Source organism: Eublepharis macularius, chromosome 19 (genome assembly GCF_028583425.1).
Source record: "Eublepharis macularius isolate TG4126 chromosome 19, MPM_Emac_v1.0, whole genome shotgun sequence".
NCBI classification, from domain to species: domain Eukaryota; kingdom Metazoa; phylum Chordata; class Lepidosauria; order Squamata; family Eublepharidae; genus Eublepharis; species Eublepharis macularius.
In genome coordinates, this window is record NC_072808.1 from 14,251,928 (window position 1) to 14,269,046 (window position 17,119).

General features: G+C 45.9%; 1 protein-coding gene across 4 annotated transcripts in view; it reads right to left on the reverse strand.

Moving 5' to 3' along the window:
* The window catches only part of MBD1 (methyl-CpG binding domain protein 1), a 72,557-nt gene that overhangs the window by 33,408 nt on the left and 22,030 nt on the right, over nt 1-17,119 (reverse strand). For 3 of the 4 annotated variants that reach the window (XM_055003424.1, XM_055003423.1, XM_055003422.1), the window contains exons 2-9: nt 9,810-9,964; nt 8,348-8,462; nt 7,886-7,927; nt 5,717-6,021; nt 3,995-4,080; nt 3,299-3,339; nt 1,079-1,222; nt 799-933 (exon numbers count right to left, since the gene is read on the reverse strand). In XM_055003424.1, coding sequence (XP_054859399.1) covers nt 799-933; nt 1,079-1,222; nt 3,299-3,339; nt 3,995-4,080; nt 5,717-6,021; nt 7,886-7,927; nt 8,348-8,462; nt 9,810-9,925 — 984 coding nt within the window. In that variant the 5' untranslated portion in view covers nt 9,926-9,964. The remainder of the gene's footprint in view (nt 1-798; nt 934-1,078; nt 1,223-3,298; nt 3,340-3,994; nt 4,081-5,716; nt 6,022-7,885; nt 7,928-8,347; nt 8,463-9,809; nt 9,965-17,119) is intronic. The other variant, XM_055003425.1, reaches the window with a different exon arrangement.

Consider the following 17,119-nt stretch of genomic DNA (forward strand, 5'->3'; position numbering starts at 1 on the left):
TAAATAAATATATTGAACATTTTGAAAGAGCAACACCGGGTTTTAAAAAGCATTTCGCTCATTCCAAAAAGAAAAAAAACACAATAGGAAATTTGTTTTTTCAATGCTCTCCTAAATTTCCGATTTTTCCATTTGAAAAATTGGGGGGTGGGGGGGAAATTCATGGGGAAAAAAACTGAAGCCACATCAGCAGCCTGAAGTCTTCCCGTTGCTTTTAGCAAAACCTTTAGAAAGAAGATTCAATTCAACATGTTAACGTTGTGTCAAGTTTAATATCCCTTTTATTTGGTATTTTGGTCTTCGCTGCTTTGCATAATTGTATTTTGTAGCTGTGAAGAGGGGGTGAGTGGGTGGGAAAGCATGTTTTAATGAAGCATGTTTTAATGAATGTTTTAATGAATGTTTTAATGAAGCATGTTTTAATGAAGCATGTTTTAATGAATGTTTTAATGAAGCATGTTTTAATGAAGCATGTTTTAATGAATGTTTTAATGAATGTTTTAATGAAGCATGTTTTAATGAATGTTTTAATGAAGCATTTTAGAAGCCGATGTGAAAAGAGTACAGCAGCAAACAACTTAACCTAGACATGCTATTAAAACATAAACCCAGGAGTTTATCTGCTGCAGACCTGTTTCAGAATTATCGTCTTCAAGGTCTTGGCCTCTTGTGGAATATAAAAGATTGATATCCCTCTCACCTTCCTTTTACTTCCACTCTGATTCAATTATCCTCCCACCAGGGCAGCACCCTGGACTCCGTTCCAGGGTGCTAAACCCAGCCAAGACTAGTACACACCTTCCGTCTGAGACAGCGGCGCTTCACACATTTCCACTGACGCTTCATGCCTGGATTCTGCCTCCGTATACAGATCCGACAGCTCCCACAGTCTTCAGTTAATTTGCAGGCCTGACACATGCCACATTCGAGACCCTGCAAAGAAGGGATGGGGAAAGGGGAAGAGACCGTCAGGCTTCCAACAGCCGGGGAGGGGGAGAAACCCAGGCTGAGAATAAGAAACAGCAGAAGATCTGGAAAGGGACCCAAGGGAAGGATAAAGCAGGGAGTAAGCTGGTACCTTTTTGACAATCTTCAGGCATCGTCGCAGCAGGCATTTGATGCCAATGCGGAGCTCGGGGCTCTTGGCTCGCACGACACACACACTACAGATGCCGCAGTCCTGAGAAATCTGGCAGGCATGGCACACCCCACAGCCAACTCGCTGCAAGGGCAGAGGGGGGTGGGGTGAGCAGGGATCCAGGGAAGGCAACCCTCTCATGAACCCTTTGCAGCTCCCAAACCGCACGCTTATCCAAGTCCAACCAGCCAGGCTACTTACACTGAGTGAAAGGGACAGCTTTGCTCCCATCACTCCGATTGCCGATCCTAACTGCCCCCGAGGAACATACAAAATATGCTTCAGGCAGTCAGATACTGATGCAACAGGGCCAGCTGCTAGCAGCAGCTCTCCAGGGTCTCAGTCCAAGAAAAGATCTTGACCAGACCGGCTGGCAAAGGCGCTTTAATTCCAAGTTTCCCAGTACAAATGCGGGGATTCCTACAATGTAAAACATGTCCTCTGCCACAGTGTTATGGCCCCTCCCTGAAATACCATCATCCCAATAGACTCCTAACCCAGGGACTGATCAGATCCACACTTACTCGGCCTTCAGCAATGCTGCAACATCAGGTGCTCCAGACTTTTCAACTATACCATAAAATTTCCTTCCCTGTATAAAGCCTGAAGCCCCACCACCTCCCAAAAAGTGGCCACACCTTGTGGTACCTCCAGCTACAAACTTCAGTGCTTTAACGTATCCCATGCTTTGCAGAAACTGCTCAGAGATTTTTTATTTTAAGGGTGGCTATTTCTAGCTTGGGCGGGGTGTGTGTGTACTGTTATTTGAATGATGAGGAAAGAGGCATTTAAAAATACCACTTCTTCCACCAACTAGATGTCAAACTAGCATCTTAAACCACTTCTGTGTAGGGATGTGTGATTCGGTATTGCCAAGCCATATAGCATAAAAATATCTATTTGGCAGTATTGGGGTAATTTCCCGAATAATCCGGATATGTTTGGGAATATCTGAGAATCTCATTTTAAAAACTGCAGCCGCTTGTTTATCATCTTTGCAGGCTTCACAGGCAACAGGAGGAGGGGGGGCAGCATTAGTGTGGGGGGGAGGGTTGTTTGCCATATGTCATTGCCAGGTCTGGTTGCTGCCTTGGTATTACCGGCTTTCTAAATTGGATTCTGGGATTTTCTGGTCTGATACTGGTTCTATTGAGCTTGCACTGGCCCTGGGTTCTGCCCGCAATCTTTGAGTGACACTGGTTCAGTTGGGCTTGTAACAGTGTCCCTTGCTTCAGTTTGGTTCTGCTGGTATTCTTTGGTTTAACATCGGTTCTGCTGAGGTTCTCTGATTTGAAGTTGGTTCTGTTGGGCCTTGTTGGCTCTGTTTGCATAGGGAGGCTTTTTGGTTATTGGTTGCTGTCAAGTGCTTGGTTTGGGCTTCCTGTGTCCAGAAGAAAGCCTTGGATTTCCCCCCCCCCCACAGGAAACAATGAAGAGTAGCTGGGGCGGGGGGGGGGGCGGTTAGTAGACAGGCAGAACTAGATTCTCTGCAATTTTGGTGTAGTTTGCTTGAAAAACGGCCTCTCTAGCCCTCCCTGGAAACATTTCTTGATAGGTAATAATGGATCCGAATATATTCGGAATTCCAAATAAAACTCAAATCCAAATACTGTACCAATATTTTTGGACCCAAATATTGGGCATGGTGAATATATATATATATATGTGGTACTCCATAAAGCTGAATCCAAATACTTTTAGCGACCAGCTCTACTTCTGTGTACACGCACTCCTCTGTTTTAAAGCACAATCAATGATGCGTCTTTTAAATCAGCGCCTCTGGTTAGCTAACCAATCTGTACATTTCAAATCCCCACATCAGCTCCATAGGAGATACAGTGGCATGTGTGCGTGACTCATTAAAAAAAATTGCAAATACAGGGTCGGACCCAGACTAAGATGGTAATTTGCACCAATGCCCCATTTCTGCTGCAGATTCCCTCTCCTCATGTCATCTTTCAGAGTCCCCCCCCACCCCCCCAGGAGCACCATTTTTCACAGAACTGTGCGGGAGGAGGCAGGAAAGTTCCATTCAGCTGACGGAATATTTAGGCTGGATCCAACCCACAGGTACTTCGTCTGTTCAAAAAACTGTCAGGGTTCTGTATCTCAATGCCAACATTTAAGGCAACAAAATTATGGATAAGCCACAGATCTCACCTTGTAGTATCTCTGTTCCCGGTTGAAGTCTCTTCTCTGAGCTGAATTTGGGGGGCGGGGAGGGAGAGAAGGGGGAGAATTAAGATTTAAGAAAGAATGAGTCCTACTAAGGAATTTAGCAATGCATAAAATAATCCAGGGAAAGGATAAGCGAAGGGAGCAAAGCCTGTAGAATCAACTCCAACCCCACAATCCCATACCCAGCGTCTTGCCCTGGTCTCCACTCGGAGATCCAGAACACATATGAAGCTGCCTTGTGCTGAATCAGATCCTCTGCCCATCAATTTCAGTATTTTCTACTCAGAATGGCAGCAGCTGTCCAATGGCTCAGGTGGAGGTCTTTCACATCACCTACTGCCTGGTCTTTCTTCAAACTGGGTATGTCAGGGATTGAACCTGGGACCCTTCTGCATGCAAACCTGAGGCTCTTCCACTGAGCTACAACCCCTCCCAGAAGACACACAACACACAGTAAAGATGGCTGCTGCTTGGATGAGACTGCTGACGTCCTTCACTAATCGTTGGTGTTTTTAACTGAAGGCAGAGCACGGATCTCGTGACTACAGAAGGTTTTGCCATACAGCCCTATGAACTTTTATTTTACTGGACGGAACTGCATTCTGTCCCCTCCTCAAAGAAGGTCCAGAGCTGGAAAGACCATCATTCTTGCCTGACCCCATAGTCCCAGAGACCAACCTCTGCAGTCTGGGCAGAGCCACCGGCATCTTCTCTGGGATGGAAGCATCACTCCTGGGAACTGGCCTTGACAGACTGCACAGCAACTGGAAGGAGGAGAGAGATGAAGTGTTAGCAGAAGCAACTCCATCTCTCATCAACAAGGCCTTTCTAGCCATAGTAGGTTGGCTTAGGTGCTGTGTTAAAATAAAGTTCTCCTGTAGCAGACTATGACCAGGTTTAAGACGCCACACCAGGCTGCAAGTGGTCAAGAAGCCACGGCATGACAATGTACAGAAAGGGAAGCCAGGAATGGCGCCTAGCAAAAGGATGTGTGATATTAAGGTGCCTGAGAAAGGAAGGGAAATCCGGGGAATGTGTCTACCAGCTGCGCAAGATCTGGGCTAAGCGTCCATTTCCCTTCTATTAAAGGCCTGTGCAGGGCCAGAGATGTGAGCCATTTGGTGCTTCTGGCTCTTGGCTAGCAGCGTACGGCCTTGCACGAGCCTACCCAGAGAATCCAGGATCAGATCAAGATGTGCTTTCACATATTCATTCCCCCCTTGTTTAAGTGGTACTTTGTTTACTGTTCTGTAATTCAGTATTTTTGTAAGCCGGCTTGAGTCCCCCTTGGGAGAAAAGGCAGGCAAGGCAGGCCGGGAGTGGGGAGCGAGAGACGGACGGACAGGAAGGAAGGAAGGTTTTGGAGTCTGCTTAAAACACATCCCCGCCCTGGAAGGTTATGGCCTCGCCCAAATCTCCGGAGACCCTCTCTCAGTGAGGATCTACTGAGTAAGCTAAGTGGGAACAAGAAATGCATATGGAAGCTTGGGCGCCAGTTCCCATTGCCCCGTGTCCTCCTAAGCTGTCGTTTAAACTCCCAACTGCCAAGGGAGCAAGGGCTGCATCTCACAGATGTAGACGGGAGAAGTGCAGAGAACATTTCGTCACGTAGCAAAATGTCCAACGCGTTTCAAACATGTCAGCTCTTCCACAGAGGAAGCAGTCAAAATATGCAAGTAGTCACTGCCTGATTACAGATCAAGGGTTCCCACCTTCGTTCAGCCTTCAGGCACCGAGGGAACTTCGAAAGAGAGGAATGAGCATCGCTACAAAATACTTCTCTCATGTGGGGCAGGCCACAAAAGGATGGGAGGTTCCACGTGTGTGTTAAGCAAACGAGTGGTGATAAGTGCCATCAAGTTGCAACTGACAGGGCAACCATTCATAGAGTTTTCAAGGCAAGGAATGAACAGAGGTGGTTTGCCATTGCCTGCCTCTGTGTAGCAACCAAGGTCCCTCCTGGGGGGGGGGGGGTCTCCCATCCAAGTACTGACCACGGCCGACCCTGCTTAGCTTCCAGGATGTGGTGAAATCAGGCTAGCCTGGGCCTGTAGAGCAGACCAGCAACAGCTAACACTCTCTCAGAAGTGCTGCTGAATACACTTGATGGCGGGCTGTAGAGGCAAACACTCAGGTTCTTAAACTTTATAGGGAATACGAACAGAACAGCAATTTAGTCCTCCGACAATCTTTGAACACATCTCCAATGCTTTTCAGGCACAGTACATCAGCGTGCGTGTACTTTAAAAGTTCCAGCAGAATGACATCCAGCCAGATGTTTACAAAGCTCTACTCTGCGGGAGAGAAAGCCTGCCAGTGACAGAGGGCTTCCTGCCAACATTTTAAGGGAGGGAAGGTTAACCGTTGCAACAAGAAGGAAGTGGGTGGCAAAGGACTCACGCAAGAGTTTCCTCTGAGACGGTTTCTTGCATCGTCGCCTCTCCCATTTTGCCTGCAGCAAGGATGGGGGGAGGATGTTTCCGATACCGTCGTTTGTGGGGCTTGGGGGTTATCTCTTCTACGGGAGCCACAGGCTCTGGCTCCTGGGCTGGAATACTAGCAGGGGTCTCTATCGGCAACTCCGGCTCTAGCTTCGGAGGTTTCTGGTCCAGAGGTTTTTCAGAATTCTGCAGGTCAGGAGGCTTCTTGAGTGGAGGAGTGGCTTCTTCCAGAGGCAGGAGGCGTTTCTTGCTACTCTTTTTGACCTGCGGAGAAGAGAAACATAAACAGGCGAAGCTATCAACCATATGATGCACAAAATGAGCAACACCAAGCAACCGATTTGTTAACACTCAGACTTCAGGCAACTCCAGAGGTTTGCAAAACACATGTTCTACCTCTCTAGGAAGGAAAAAGACAACTGCTGGAGGAGATGCAACTCCCCAGTGCAACACAGAGCCAAAAGACAGGTGGCCCACCTTATAGAAGCCTCCATCAAGCTCCCAGTATATTGCCAGCATCAGCGGATGGACACCCCGCTCTGCCAGCCCAAAATGTTGTATGCCAAAGACATGAAATAAGGTGCTCTGGCTTCCCTCAAGTTCCAATCCCAAGGACCTTCAAACCGAAGAGCAATCAAACCCAGGATGAATCAAACAACCAAGGAAAAACAGTCACCTACAGGAAAAGTGTTTTTGCCATATATCAAAGGAATTACTGATCAGATGGGAAAGCTTATGGAAAAGCATAACCTTCAAGCAGTATTCAGACCCACCCGAAAAATACAACAGATGCTACGATCAGCAAAAGACAGCAGAGATCCCCTCACCTCTGCAGGAGTATACCGTATACCCTGCAGCTGTGGACAAGTTTACATCGGGACCACAAAGCGTAGCATCCAGACAAGAATAAAAGAACATGAAAGACACTGCAGACTTGGACAGCCTGAAAAATCAGCTGTGGCTGAACATAGCCTAACTCAAACAGGGCACAGTATCTTATTCCAGGACACCAAAATACTGGACAACACTTCCAACTACTTTGTCAGACTGCACAGGGAAGCCATTGAAATTCACAAGCATAAGCAAAACTTCAACAGGAAAGAAGAAACCTTAAGAATGAACAGAGCATGGGCTCCGGTTCTGAAAAACACCAGGCCAACAAAACACTCCACACCCGACAATAGCCCTGCAGAGAAGATTAGCACATCAAGCACCAATCCATATGCAAAAGAACCTCCTCAGGAGACAGTGAACCCTCCCGCCATTAGCATTCCACACCCTGGGAAACTCTTACAGAATGACTCAGCTCAACCCCATCCCTCCTGAGTAGATACAAATGACCTACATCTTTTCCACACTGTGACACTGAGAGATCTCTGTCTTTTGGTGCTACACCTCTGAAGATGCCAGCCACAGCTGCTGGCGAAACGTCAGGAACTACAATGCCAAGACCACGGCAATACAGCCCGGAAAACCCCCAACAACCATCGTTCTCCGGCCGTGAAAGCCTTCGACAATACATCGACCTTCAAACCACTCACCAGACCAAAGTGGCATTTCCTATCTCTGGTCCTTTCCTGCCACGGATTAAAAGAGGTAATAGTAATATACATGCCAGCTGTCTTTGTTCTCTCTCACTCCGCAAACCAAAGATTACATCCTTGACGTGGGCATTAATCTGAAAAACTACCAAACTGTGTACTTGCAGTCTTCAACATAGATTAGAACACTTACTTTGCCAATAACTATCCACTGGGTAGGCACCCTGCCCTTCTTATAACCCCCTTTAACTATGCCAAATGTGTGTAACAGAATATAAGTCAACTCATGCTAAGTGCGCTCTCAACTTACACTTCAGCCTTATGGCTTTGTTTTTTTCGGAAGACCCAGTGGTGTCTAGCTAATCTGGAAGTTTCAAAAACACTCCCAGGGTTTCCTTGCCAAAGATGTTGTCACCAGGGACATGATTTCCTTCTACCCAGCAAGACAGAAGCATCCTCCAACAGCAAAGTGAACAGAAACGTTTATGGCATTCTCCCTTCTTCATCCCCACCGACATCATTGTTTCCCAGGCATCATTCAACCCACATGACACACAGCTTCAGCACCGAACGCTGGACACACTCACCTTCTGATGGCTTTCTCCAGTGGGTGGAAAAGGTGAAGTGGGCTGCATCAACAGAAAGAAAGCAGAGCATACAGTTAGGTTCCAGGTTCTCCTGGGATTGGGATCTAGCTGCTCATCAGTTAATTCTGAGTCCTGGGAGCTAGCACGGTCCAACAGAGAAGGCAAGGGAGGTTTGAAACCGTGGTTTGCACTCATCTTTTAGGCTGCCCGCAATTCTGGATCTGACCAGCAGCAAGCTGGAATACACCATCAGTATATTGACATCTAAAGAAGACATTCTGCCCAAGAAAGCAAAGATAACCATTCTAGCGCCCTCTCCAACAACGTTCTTAAAATACGTGGCCTGAGACGGACTGCAATAAGGCAAACTGACCTCTCTCTACTGGGAATGCAATCACAGGGGCCAGTTCACTTATCAAAAACCCCTCTGCTTCCATAGTCAATGCTGTCTGGGATCAGTACCTCAATACTTGGCTCAATGAAAACCCCTTTCTTGAAATCAAAGTCGGTCAGGTCCCTTGAACACCCCATCAATCTCATCAGCTCTACTCGGCTGCGGATCTTCTCTCCTCTTGGGCTACAGGAAGAGAAATAGCTGTTAAGACATGCTTTAAAATATCTGGATTTTTTAAAAAAAACATGAAGTTTAAAACTAGAGATAGGCACGATGCAAAATAAATTAACGATCCAGCTGATTGTGGATCGGCGCCGGCGACGATCCCCCATAAATGATCCACACCGATCATCTTCCGTTACCGAAACGTGGATCGTGGAGGCCAAAGCAGTGCGCGCTGCTATTCTCAGCTATGGATAATTCCTTGACTCAGAAGCACAGATCCTAAATACTCTTGACTGCATTTCCTGACTGCGTAGCCCCACATTGATTAACGTTTTTGTATGGTTCTTTAAAAATTTTCATTGGGTAAATAATAATAATAATAATAATAATAATAATAATAATAATAATAATTGGCCTTAGTAGCAATTAGGATCCAGACAATGAAAACTGGCTGGCCTAACTTGGTAAGAGAGCATTAAAGGGTCACCCGGAGCAGTTCCCAAAGCCACATCAACAGCATAGTCACACATTACTTTACTTTACTTTAATGATACTGCTCATGCAGCCTATTCGGCTCTGAGCAGTGCCACACTAGAATTAGAATTAAAAGGAAAAGTTTTTAATATATAATCTGTATAGTATTAAAATTTAGAAATTTAATACGTTTTTTCCTTAACCAATTGGGAGAGAAACTTGGCTGCTGCTAAAGCTGTACTAAAATCCCGCCCCCCTGCTCAAAGAAGCCTTAAATTATCCTCCATACTTCCTGGGTCCTGGATAAAGGGCTTGATCCAGCTGTCTCTTGCCACGTTTAGAATGTTGCATTCAAATAGACAATGTTGAAGAGTGTCTATTTGGCCAGAGCCGCATTGGCAGAGTCACTCAGAGTAGGGAACCTTATTTAAGTGTCCGAGCAACTCTCCTGATGGAATAGCATTCAGTCTGGCTAAGATAAATAATCATCGATAATGTGGAACTGTCAGGAGATCGAAATAAGCTGGAAGAGATTGCGGCAATGTTAGACCCAAGTATATCGGTGAGCATACTCTACGTGCTAGTCACACATTATAGGGGCAACTAGTAGTATGAAGCAGCAGGTAGCTTACGCAAAACAAGAAAGCAGAATGTTTGCTTCAAAGGAAAGCAGAGAGATGAGATGAGGAGGCTGGTCACCACCACTTGGGAAGATTCTTTGTGCATAGCAATCTCCAATAACCTATATTCTTTGCATCTTGGAACAGCCAATGAACTTTTCCGAATCAGAAAGAGATAAGCTTGCCATCTCCTAGGGTATGAGGCCTTAGGAGACTGAAGGCTCTTCTGACCCCCCAACCTCTTTTCTAAATGTGACCTAAGCAGCATTACCTTATGTAATAGGTGTCCGACTGTCTTGGTTTTGTCGCAGCTGTAGCTTTGCGTATGACTTCACGGCGGCGCCAGCCAGGCCCCAGTGAGGGGCAATCCACCCAGCCATCTGTCATGTTGCTGAGCCGGGGGCAGAAGACAGTGTGGGACGAGTGCTGAAAAAGCAAAGGAAAAAAGGAAAGGTCATAATTACAATGACAGTAATTGTCAAATAATCTGAAACAAGTATACACAGAGGGATGGCCCAGGCTAGCCCGATCTTATTTGATCTCAGAAGCTAAGTAGGGTCAGTGCTAGTTAGTGTCTGGATGGGAGACCACCAAGGAAGACCAGAGGTAGGCAATGGCAAACCACCTCTGTTAGTCTCTTGTCTTGAAAGCCCCAGTAGGGGTCGCCATAAGTAGGCTCTGGCTTGCCAGCACTTTACATGTACACACAGTCAGACACAATAGCAAGGAACGTGCAATAGACACAATAGCAAGGAACGTACAATAGACACAATAGCAAGAAACATGCAAAAAAGAATCAGCAAATGTATTTTCAGAAGGGGTTCAGAGCTTTGAGTACATACAAGGCTCCACTATATGACCGCCCGCACTTGCGTCATTTCCAGACCACTATGGTAACCCTACCATATGAGTCAACAGATTGGGAACTTGGATACTGACTTGTTAATTTTAAAACCACAAGTTTCTATCCCTTTCAACAAAGGTGAGAAATGGGCAGAGCAAAGCGAAGCCCCAAAACTCAGAGGAGGCTGCAGCTTCCAGTGGCCACCTTTCACCGCCTTCTGCAAACCCATCCATTGTTCACCATGGCTCCAGATATTCACCTCCTTCCATCATGCACATCTTATAAACCTACTCCAAATTCTCCAGAAGCCTTGATCTTGCATTTACATCATTTACTACAGCTTATTTCTGCTTAATATTGCTTCCACAGAGCAGGGCATACGGCCCAGCACAGTGAAGACAGATAGCACAAAAACAGCTCTAAATTTCAAGCCCTTGACTTATGCAAGCAGATTATTTTCCCCTCCTTAAATTGGAGAGGGAGGAGAAAGTATCTGGATAAATAGCAGAAATATACTTGGTTGACTTTACTAGTCTTAGTGTATCGCTGCATCTGCTGTGAACACACAGAGTTTATACTGAATGGGACCATTGGAACACCAATCAATCAGTACTGTCTACTCAGATGGAAGCGACTACCCAGGGTTCAGGAACAGGTCTCGTACATCACCCGTTACCTAAGCCTTTAACTGGAGATCGAACTTGGGACCTTCTGCATGCCAAGGAGATGCTTCACCACTGAGCCATAGCCCCTGTGAAACAACCTCACAATCAGGAATGCATACGAAGATGTTCAAGTCTATCCAATGCTTAAGGAATTAGAAGTCACCTGTCTATCTCGGAAAGTCTCAGACTGAATAATACCTCTATGACAAACTCTACAGTGTCCTGCAGGTTCCTTGCAACACATTCCAAGCACTATTAACAGAACCACCACAAGGGACAGAACGGAGGCTCAGAAGTTTTGCCTGCAAACTGCAGAAAGCTAGCTATAAGCTCTCTGGCCCAAGGTGCAAAGGCAGCCCTGGGAGCCACGCTGGTGCAAAATAGCAGAGTAATCATCCAGCAACAGAACGGAGAGCAGAAAGATCTATTACCTACACATTCTTCCCAACATGCACAGGATAAACCACAGGCTAATAACAAGCCAAGGACAGGCAAGCTTTCCGCTGCAAGGGAAAGTCCCTTGCTTTTTAAAGAGAATGCAAAGATAAGCAACAGCAGCTCCACATTTCAACGCACCAGGATCAGCAAGAGAATCTCTTTTTGTCTTGCAGACGGGTCAGTCTGCCCTGGGTTAGGCAGCCGTAGCAAAATAAAACAGGAGTCCTTTTATATTAGCAGGAGCTTCCATGAGACAGAACGTACTTCTTCGGATGCTATGAAGAGAAAATCATTTCTTCATATTTATTTATTAAGACCTTTTAATCTCGCCTTTTCTTGAAGTTTGAGCTGGCTTACAAAAGTAGATTAAAAACATTCAGAGTTAAAACCCAAATCCCCTCCCCTTAAAACATACTCGCCATGACAAAACTCCTCAAAAGCCCTGGCAAACAGACCTTGAGGCGCCTCCTGGAGAACTCCTTGGAGGAGCCCATTTCTCAGATCAGGGGCCTTGATGGACAAGGCCTGAGCTCTGGTCGATGCCCTAAGAGGTGGGACAGTGCACACACGGCTGCCCAAAGACCGCACAGGGACATAGGGAAGGAGACCATCTTTCATAGTATCTGAAGAAGTGATCTCTGACTCACAAAAATTCATGATGAAATTAGTTTTTAAGGTGCCACTGGACTTCTGTTTTATCTCTTCTCCTTGGCCTTTGCTTTTTCTCTCTCCTGAAATGTAGAGCCCAATGTAGGCCAGTGAGCAGGGAAGTCATGAGATCATTCGGCACCCAATTTGAAAGCCATCTTCCTTAGTCTGAGAGTCGCGTTTTTAGGAAGGGCTCGAAGCAGAATCAGACCAAGGATTCAGCTTGTCCGGCACTTGGATAAATCCCTGGAAACTAATTTAGCCACAACCAACATTCAGTGCTGGACCTCCCACACAACTTTTTTTCCCTTCACAACACCTGAAGTTGGGAAAGGGCGGAGCACAAAAGAACAGACAGTGCCAGCAGAAGAGAGGGCTTCCTCTTGCTCGCATTTGGCCCCACCTCTTTTTGCTCCCCAATCCAGAGTAGAAGACTGAGAGCTAAGCTACAAGCGACGCCTGACACAGGCTGGACGCTTGTCCACTTCCCTCAAGTTTTGATGGGAAATGTAGGCATCCTGGTCTTGCAGCCGTAATGGAGAGCCAAGCTGTAAAACCAGGACGCCTACATTTCCCATCAAGACTTGAGGGAAGCTGACAAGTGTCCAACCTGCGTCAGGCGTCACTTGTAGCTTGGCTCTGAGCTGACGGAACACACCATGCCAGTGAACCCCACACGCCTCTTCTTAATTGCATACTAGAGTTTCTGCTTCCCTACCCAGCAGGAGACAGAGACACTTGTGGGAGAAAAGCATCCTGCTCTCACTGATTCCGTTCCAGGGGACTGCCTTTGTTCTCCCTCTCCCAGTGGCAAGCACTGTGCCCCTCTCAACTCACAACTGCAAAAGTTACAGAAATGAGGCTGGCCATTAAGGGCACCCACAGATGAACATGCATGGATCTGACCCTTGGTCCCTCGGAGTCAGTACTGTCCATTCAGGACCGGCCGCAGCGCTCTGCCTGAAACCCTGGCCTTACAGCACATCACCCAACGCCTGGTCCTTTTAACTGGAGATGCCAGGGACTGACCCTGATACCTTCTGCGTGCATAGAAGAGGTTCCTCCACTGAGCGATAGCCCTTCCTGTCTCAAATCACATACACAGCGTTACAAGGCAAATGTAAAGTTGGGACCGCATCTGCATTCATAGATCTGCCCTCCACAACCTTTAACGCTGTTTAAAGAAACACTGATGGGAAAGGATGGAGGTGAAAGAGGTAAGCAAGGTTTGCCGTAATTCAGAAGCACACAAACCAGACCGCCACAGCAGGTGTCTCTGCGAGCAACACACAGTCTGGAAGAAGAGCACAAAGAGCAAGCATCCTGAACTTGCGGGAAGAGCCACAGAGGAATGGAAACGCTGAAACGAAATCTGATGCTGGTTGACAACAGACAGTCTGGAGGGGGTTTATTTTCCAAAACCGATACCTCCCTCCCTCCAAGAGACAGGGACAGGGTCTGGGGTGCTCAGGACAGTTAAGTATCAGTTACCTCTTTCCCTTCTTCCATACCTTCATAACCTTTCAGACTGACTATCATTATTGTACTTTTCATAGAGCTGGCAATTTCAATAGTTCACACCCTGACCAAGACAGGTAACGATGAACATCAAAACAACTCATGGCCCCTGCAGCCGATAAACTGACAGTCCAATCCATTGTGCTAATCCTCCTTTGTAAAAGCCCTGGCCTTCCTAAAAGGCATCTCTCTCCTCTTGCAAGTCCTCTACTCACTGAACGGCAGAAGAGACTACTGGGTCATTGTGTCAGTCCGTGTGAAGTCACTTTATACCAAGCAAACCGCATGCAAGAAATAATGTGATGGAGTTCCTTTGCTGAGGAAGGAAAGATTGGAAGAGACTTTAAGACGGCATCGGCTGTGGTCTGAAAGACTATTAGTGTGAGACCTACTTTAGCCATTTCTTGAAGATTTGTGGGAAATAATGCAAAAGCTTTATTTTTTTAATTCAGGCATTTTTAAGGTCTCTCTCTAATCCTTATTTTAAACACGTATGCTAATAACAAACTCTTACAGAATGGTATCTTATTGCGTTTTAATTAGAACGGCGGCACTTTCTTCATTGATAGTCTGCTCTTCTTGCTAAGGCTCAAGTTGGATTACAACTAAAAACAACGCAGTAAGAACCGTGCAACACAACACACAAAATTAGAGGACGTTGAACTAAAGACAAGGTATAATACAAATTCTCCCTATTCTAATACTAATTCTCCCTAGAAGCTAAAATGACAAAATTGAGGCTATCGTACTTTGGTCGCATCATGAGAAGACAAGATTCTCTGGAAAAGTCAATAATGCTAGGAAAAGTGGAAGGCAGTAGGAAAAGAGGAAGACCCAAAACGAGATGGCTTGACTCAATAAAAGGAGCCACGTCCTCCGGTTTGCAGGATCTGAGCAAGCCTGCTAATGATAGGACATTTTGGAGGTCTTTTGTTCATAGCGTCGCCATAGGTCAGAGGCAACTTGACGGCACATAACACATATACACATAATACAAAGAGTAAAGCAGGAATTACAAGATAGGAGAAAAATCAGCGATACAAAAATGCAATTAAGCTGGATCACAAAATTAAGAGAAAATGCAATAAATGCAGCAGACATTAACTACAGCCTTATTTGCTTTATAAAAATGCCCTCTTGAACAATTCATTCTGTAGAAATGTAGAACAATTCTGTGTTCCTGACCAATCAGACAGGCCATTTCTCTAAGGTGAAGGAGCCACAGAGAACACATGGGCACGGTATTTTTAATTAAACACTTGGTCATTTTACTGAAAAAATACTGAAGAACATTTATGATGTCCTCAATTGGCAGCAGACTTTTACAGACAGATACTTGTTGGGGGGTGGGGGGGTTGGATCAGAAGGTTCCCTTGCACTCCACTTGTGCAAACGTGGAGGGGTTTTCTGTGATTTCTTCAGATTTCCCTGGCTTCAAGGAGCTCTTGGAACAAAGCCCATGAGTGGTAGGCAGGCACCATGTCAGAAGAGGTAGTATTCCCTCTTGCAAGAAAAAGAAAAAAGGAACAGTGTTTCTGAGACAGTGACTATTGCAATAAATACATAGACCCCCCCCCCATAACTACTGTACATATTTAGAATTGATTAACCAATTAAAGCACTGGCCTAGATGGTCTCATCAAATCTGGGAAGTGTCATATATGCCTGCCTGCATATCTGCCATGGATTTATTTTGTGTTATGTGCTGATCCTCTGAGGGCATGGGAAGTTTCTTATTGATGCTAAGCCAGTCGGTTATCTTGCAAGTATTTACTTTTTTCCCTGCCCCTTTGAGCAAGCGTCCTTGAATGCCGGCTGCGGCCAGCTGGAGATGTATCCTTCTTGAAAACTGAGATTATTTCATTCTTTGCTCTGTCTAGCCTAAACCTATCTTCTCTCCTTCAACCCCCCTGGCTCCTTCGCACCAGAACTTTAACGGTCACTGTCCCGAGGGTGGGAATCTTCCCTATAACTAACACTACCAACCCCATTTATGTCACTTCTGCCAATACAGTTGTCTGAGCACCTTGAACTTGATGGATCTCTAATAAAGTTACTTCAACCAATACACCTGCGTGGTTGCTGTGGAGAACTTCAGGGGAATCTACCTGCCAGGGACTGACAGGAAGCTAAGCAGAGTCCTCCCATTAGTGCTTGGATGGGAGAGCAACCTGGAAATTCAGGGTTGCTTCACAGAGGCAGACAACGGCAAACTGCCCTCTGTTGCTTTGAAAACCCTACGGGGTTGCCATACATCAGCTGTGACTTGATGGCACTTTACACACACACGCAATTAAAATTCAGGTGTACACAATAAAAGAAATTAATTTGTGCACTGACAGAGAGGTGGTGGATGAATTAAGTACAGTCATCTTCAGCTTCATTGGCATAATGTGTTTTCGCCTTGTCCCAGTCTGCAGATACTGGGACCCGGTAGTCCAAGCAGGGAGACATTGGCTCTGTACAGCTAGACATCACCTGCTTGGCTGAAACAATCCTGGGCACCAGGAGCTGTAATGCAAGTAGTCTTTGGAACAAGGACACAAATGCCTGCATGGACCTTGTTTGGCTGTGAAGGTGGAGGTTGCATCCAAATTTATAATTAAGCAAGGCTGCGCCGTGCACCAGGCTGGAAACGTCCAAATGCTGCAGATTGTTTACCGCCACTTGTTATATATGCTTTAGAACAATTTAGAAACAATTCCAATCAATAATCTCAGATGATATGGAATTTTGGGAAGCAGCCAGCTGGAAAGGAGACAGATATGAGAACAGGAATAAAGTGATTTATACTCTGCCTAAACCTATCGCCTTGGCCTTTACCTACAAATAAATTAGAAATACACTTGAAAGAGAAGGAGGGGGGACAGAAATCTGTGTGCCATGCTGTTCCATCTCCACACTCCTACAAACAGTGCAATTTGATGCTAACTAAATCCCCCTTGCTTACTAAATTCAAAGCATCCTGCGCACACAGAGAGGTCTCAAGAACCCACCCCCCTTTCCCCCCACCCCTCACTTTTTATCATCCAGTCCGATGAAGGGTCCTGGAGAACTTGACCGTTTCCACAGTGTGTTGTGTTATTTTGGCTGGCCTTAAGAAAGGGTACTGCAGGGCTTCTATGTTTTGAAGACTAATATTTGTACATCTAAATGTTCTCAAGAGGATTTCGTGGGCAGATTATCAAAAATAAACATTTCTAAGACCTAGCAGTGCCCTTTATATTTGCAGAAAAGGGTCTTTTCCGCACAGGGCTTTTTCTTCTGTTCTGGTCCCATACTGCGTCAATTCTTCCAGACTTCTGCACGCATGGTTAAAATACCCCAATTCAGGCTCCAAACTGTTTCCCAGACTTTTTGCATTCCTCGTGGAGGAAGACTGCAACTGCCACAGAATCATTCTCCCTCTGGCTTTTCTGCAGCTGTTCTCCCTGCACACATACCCTGATTTTTTTTTCCCCAGCAAAG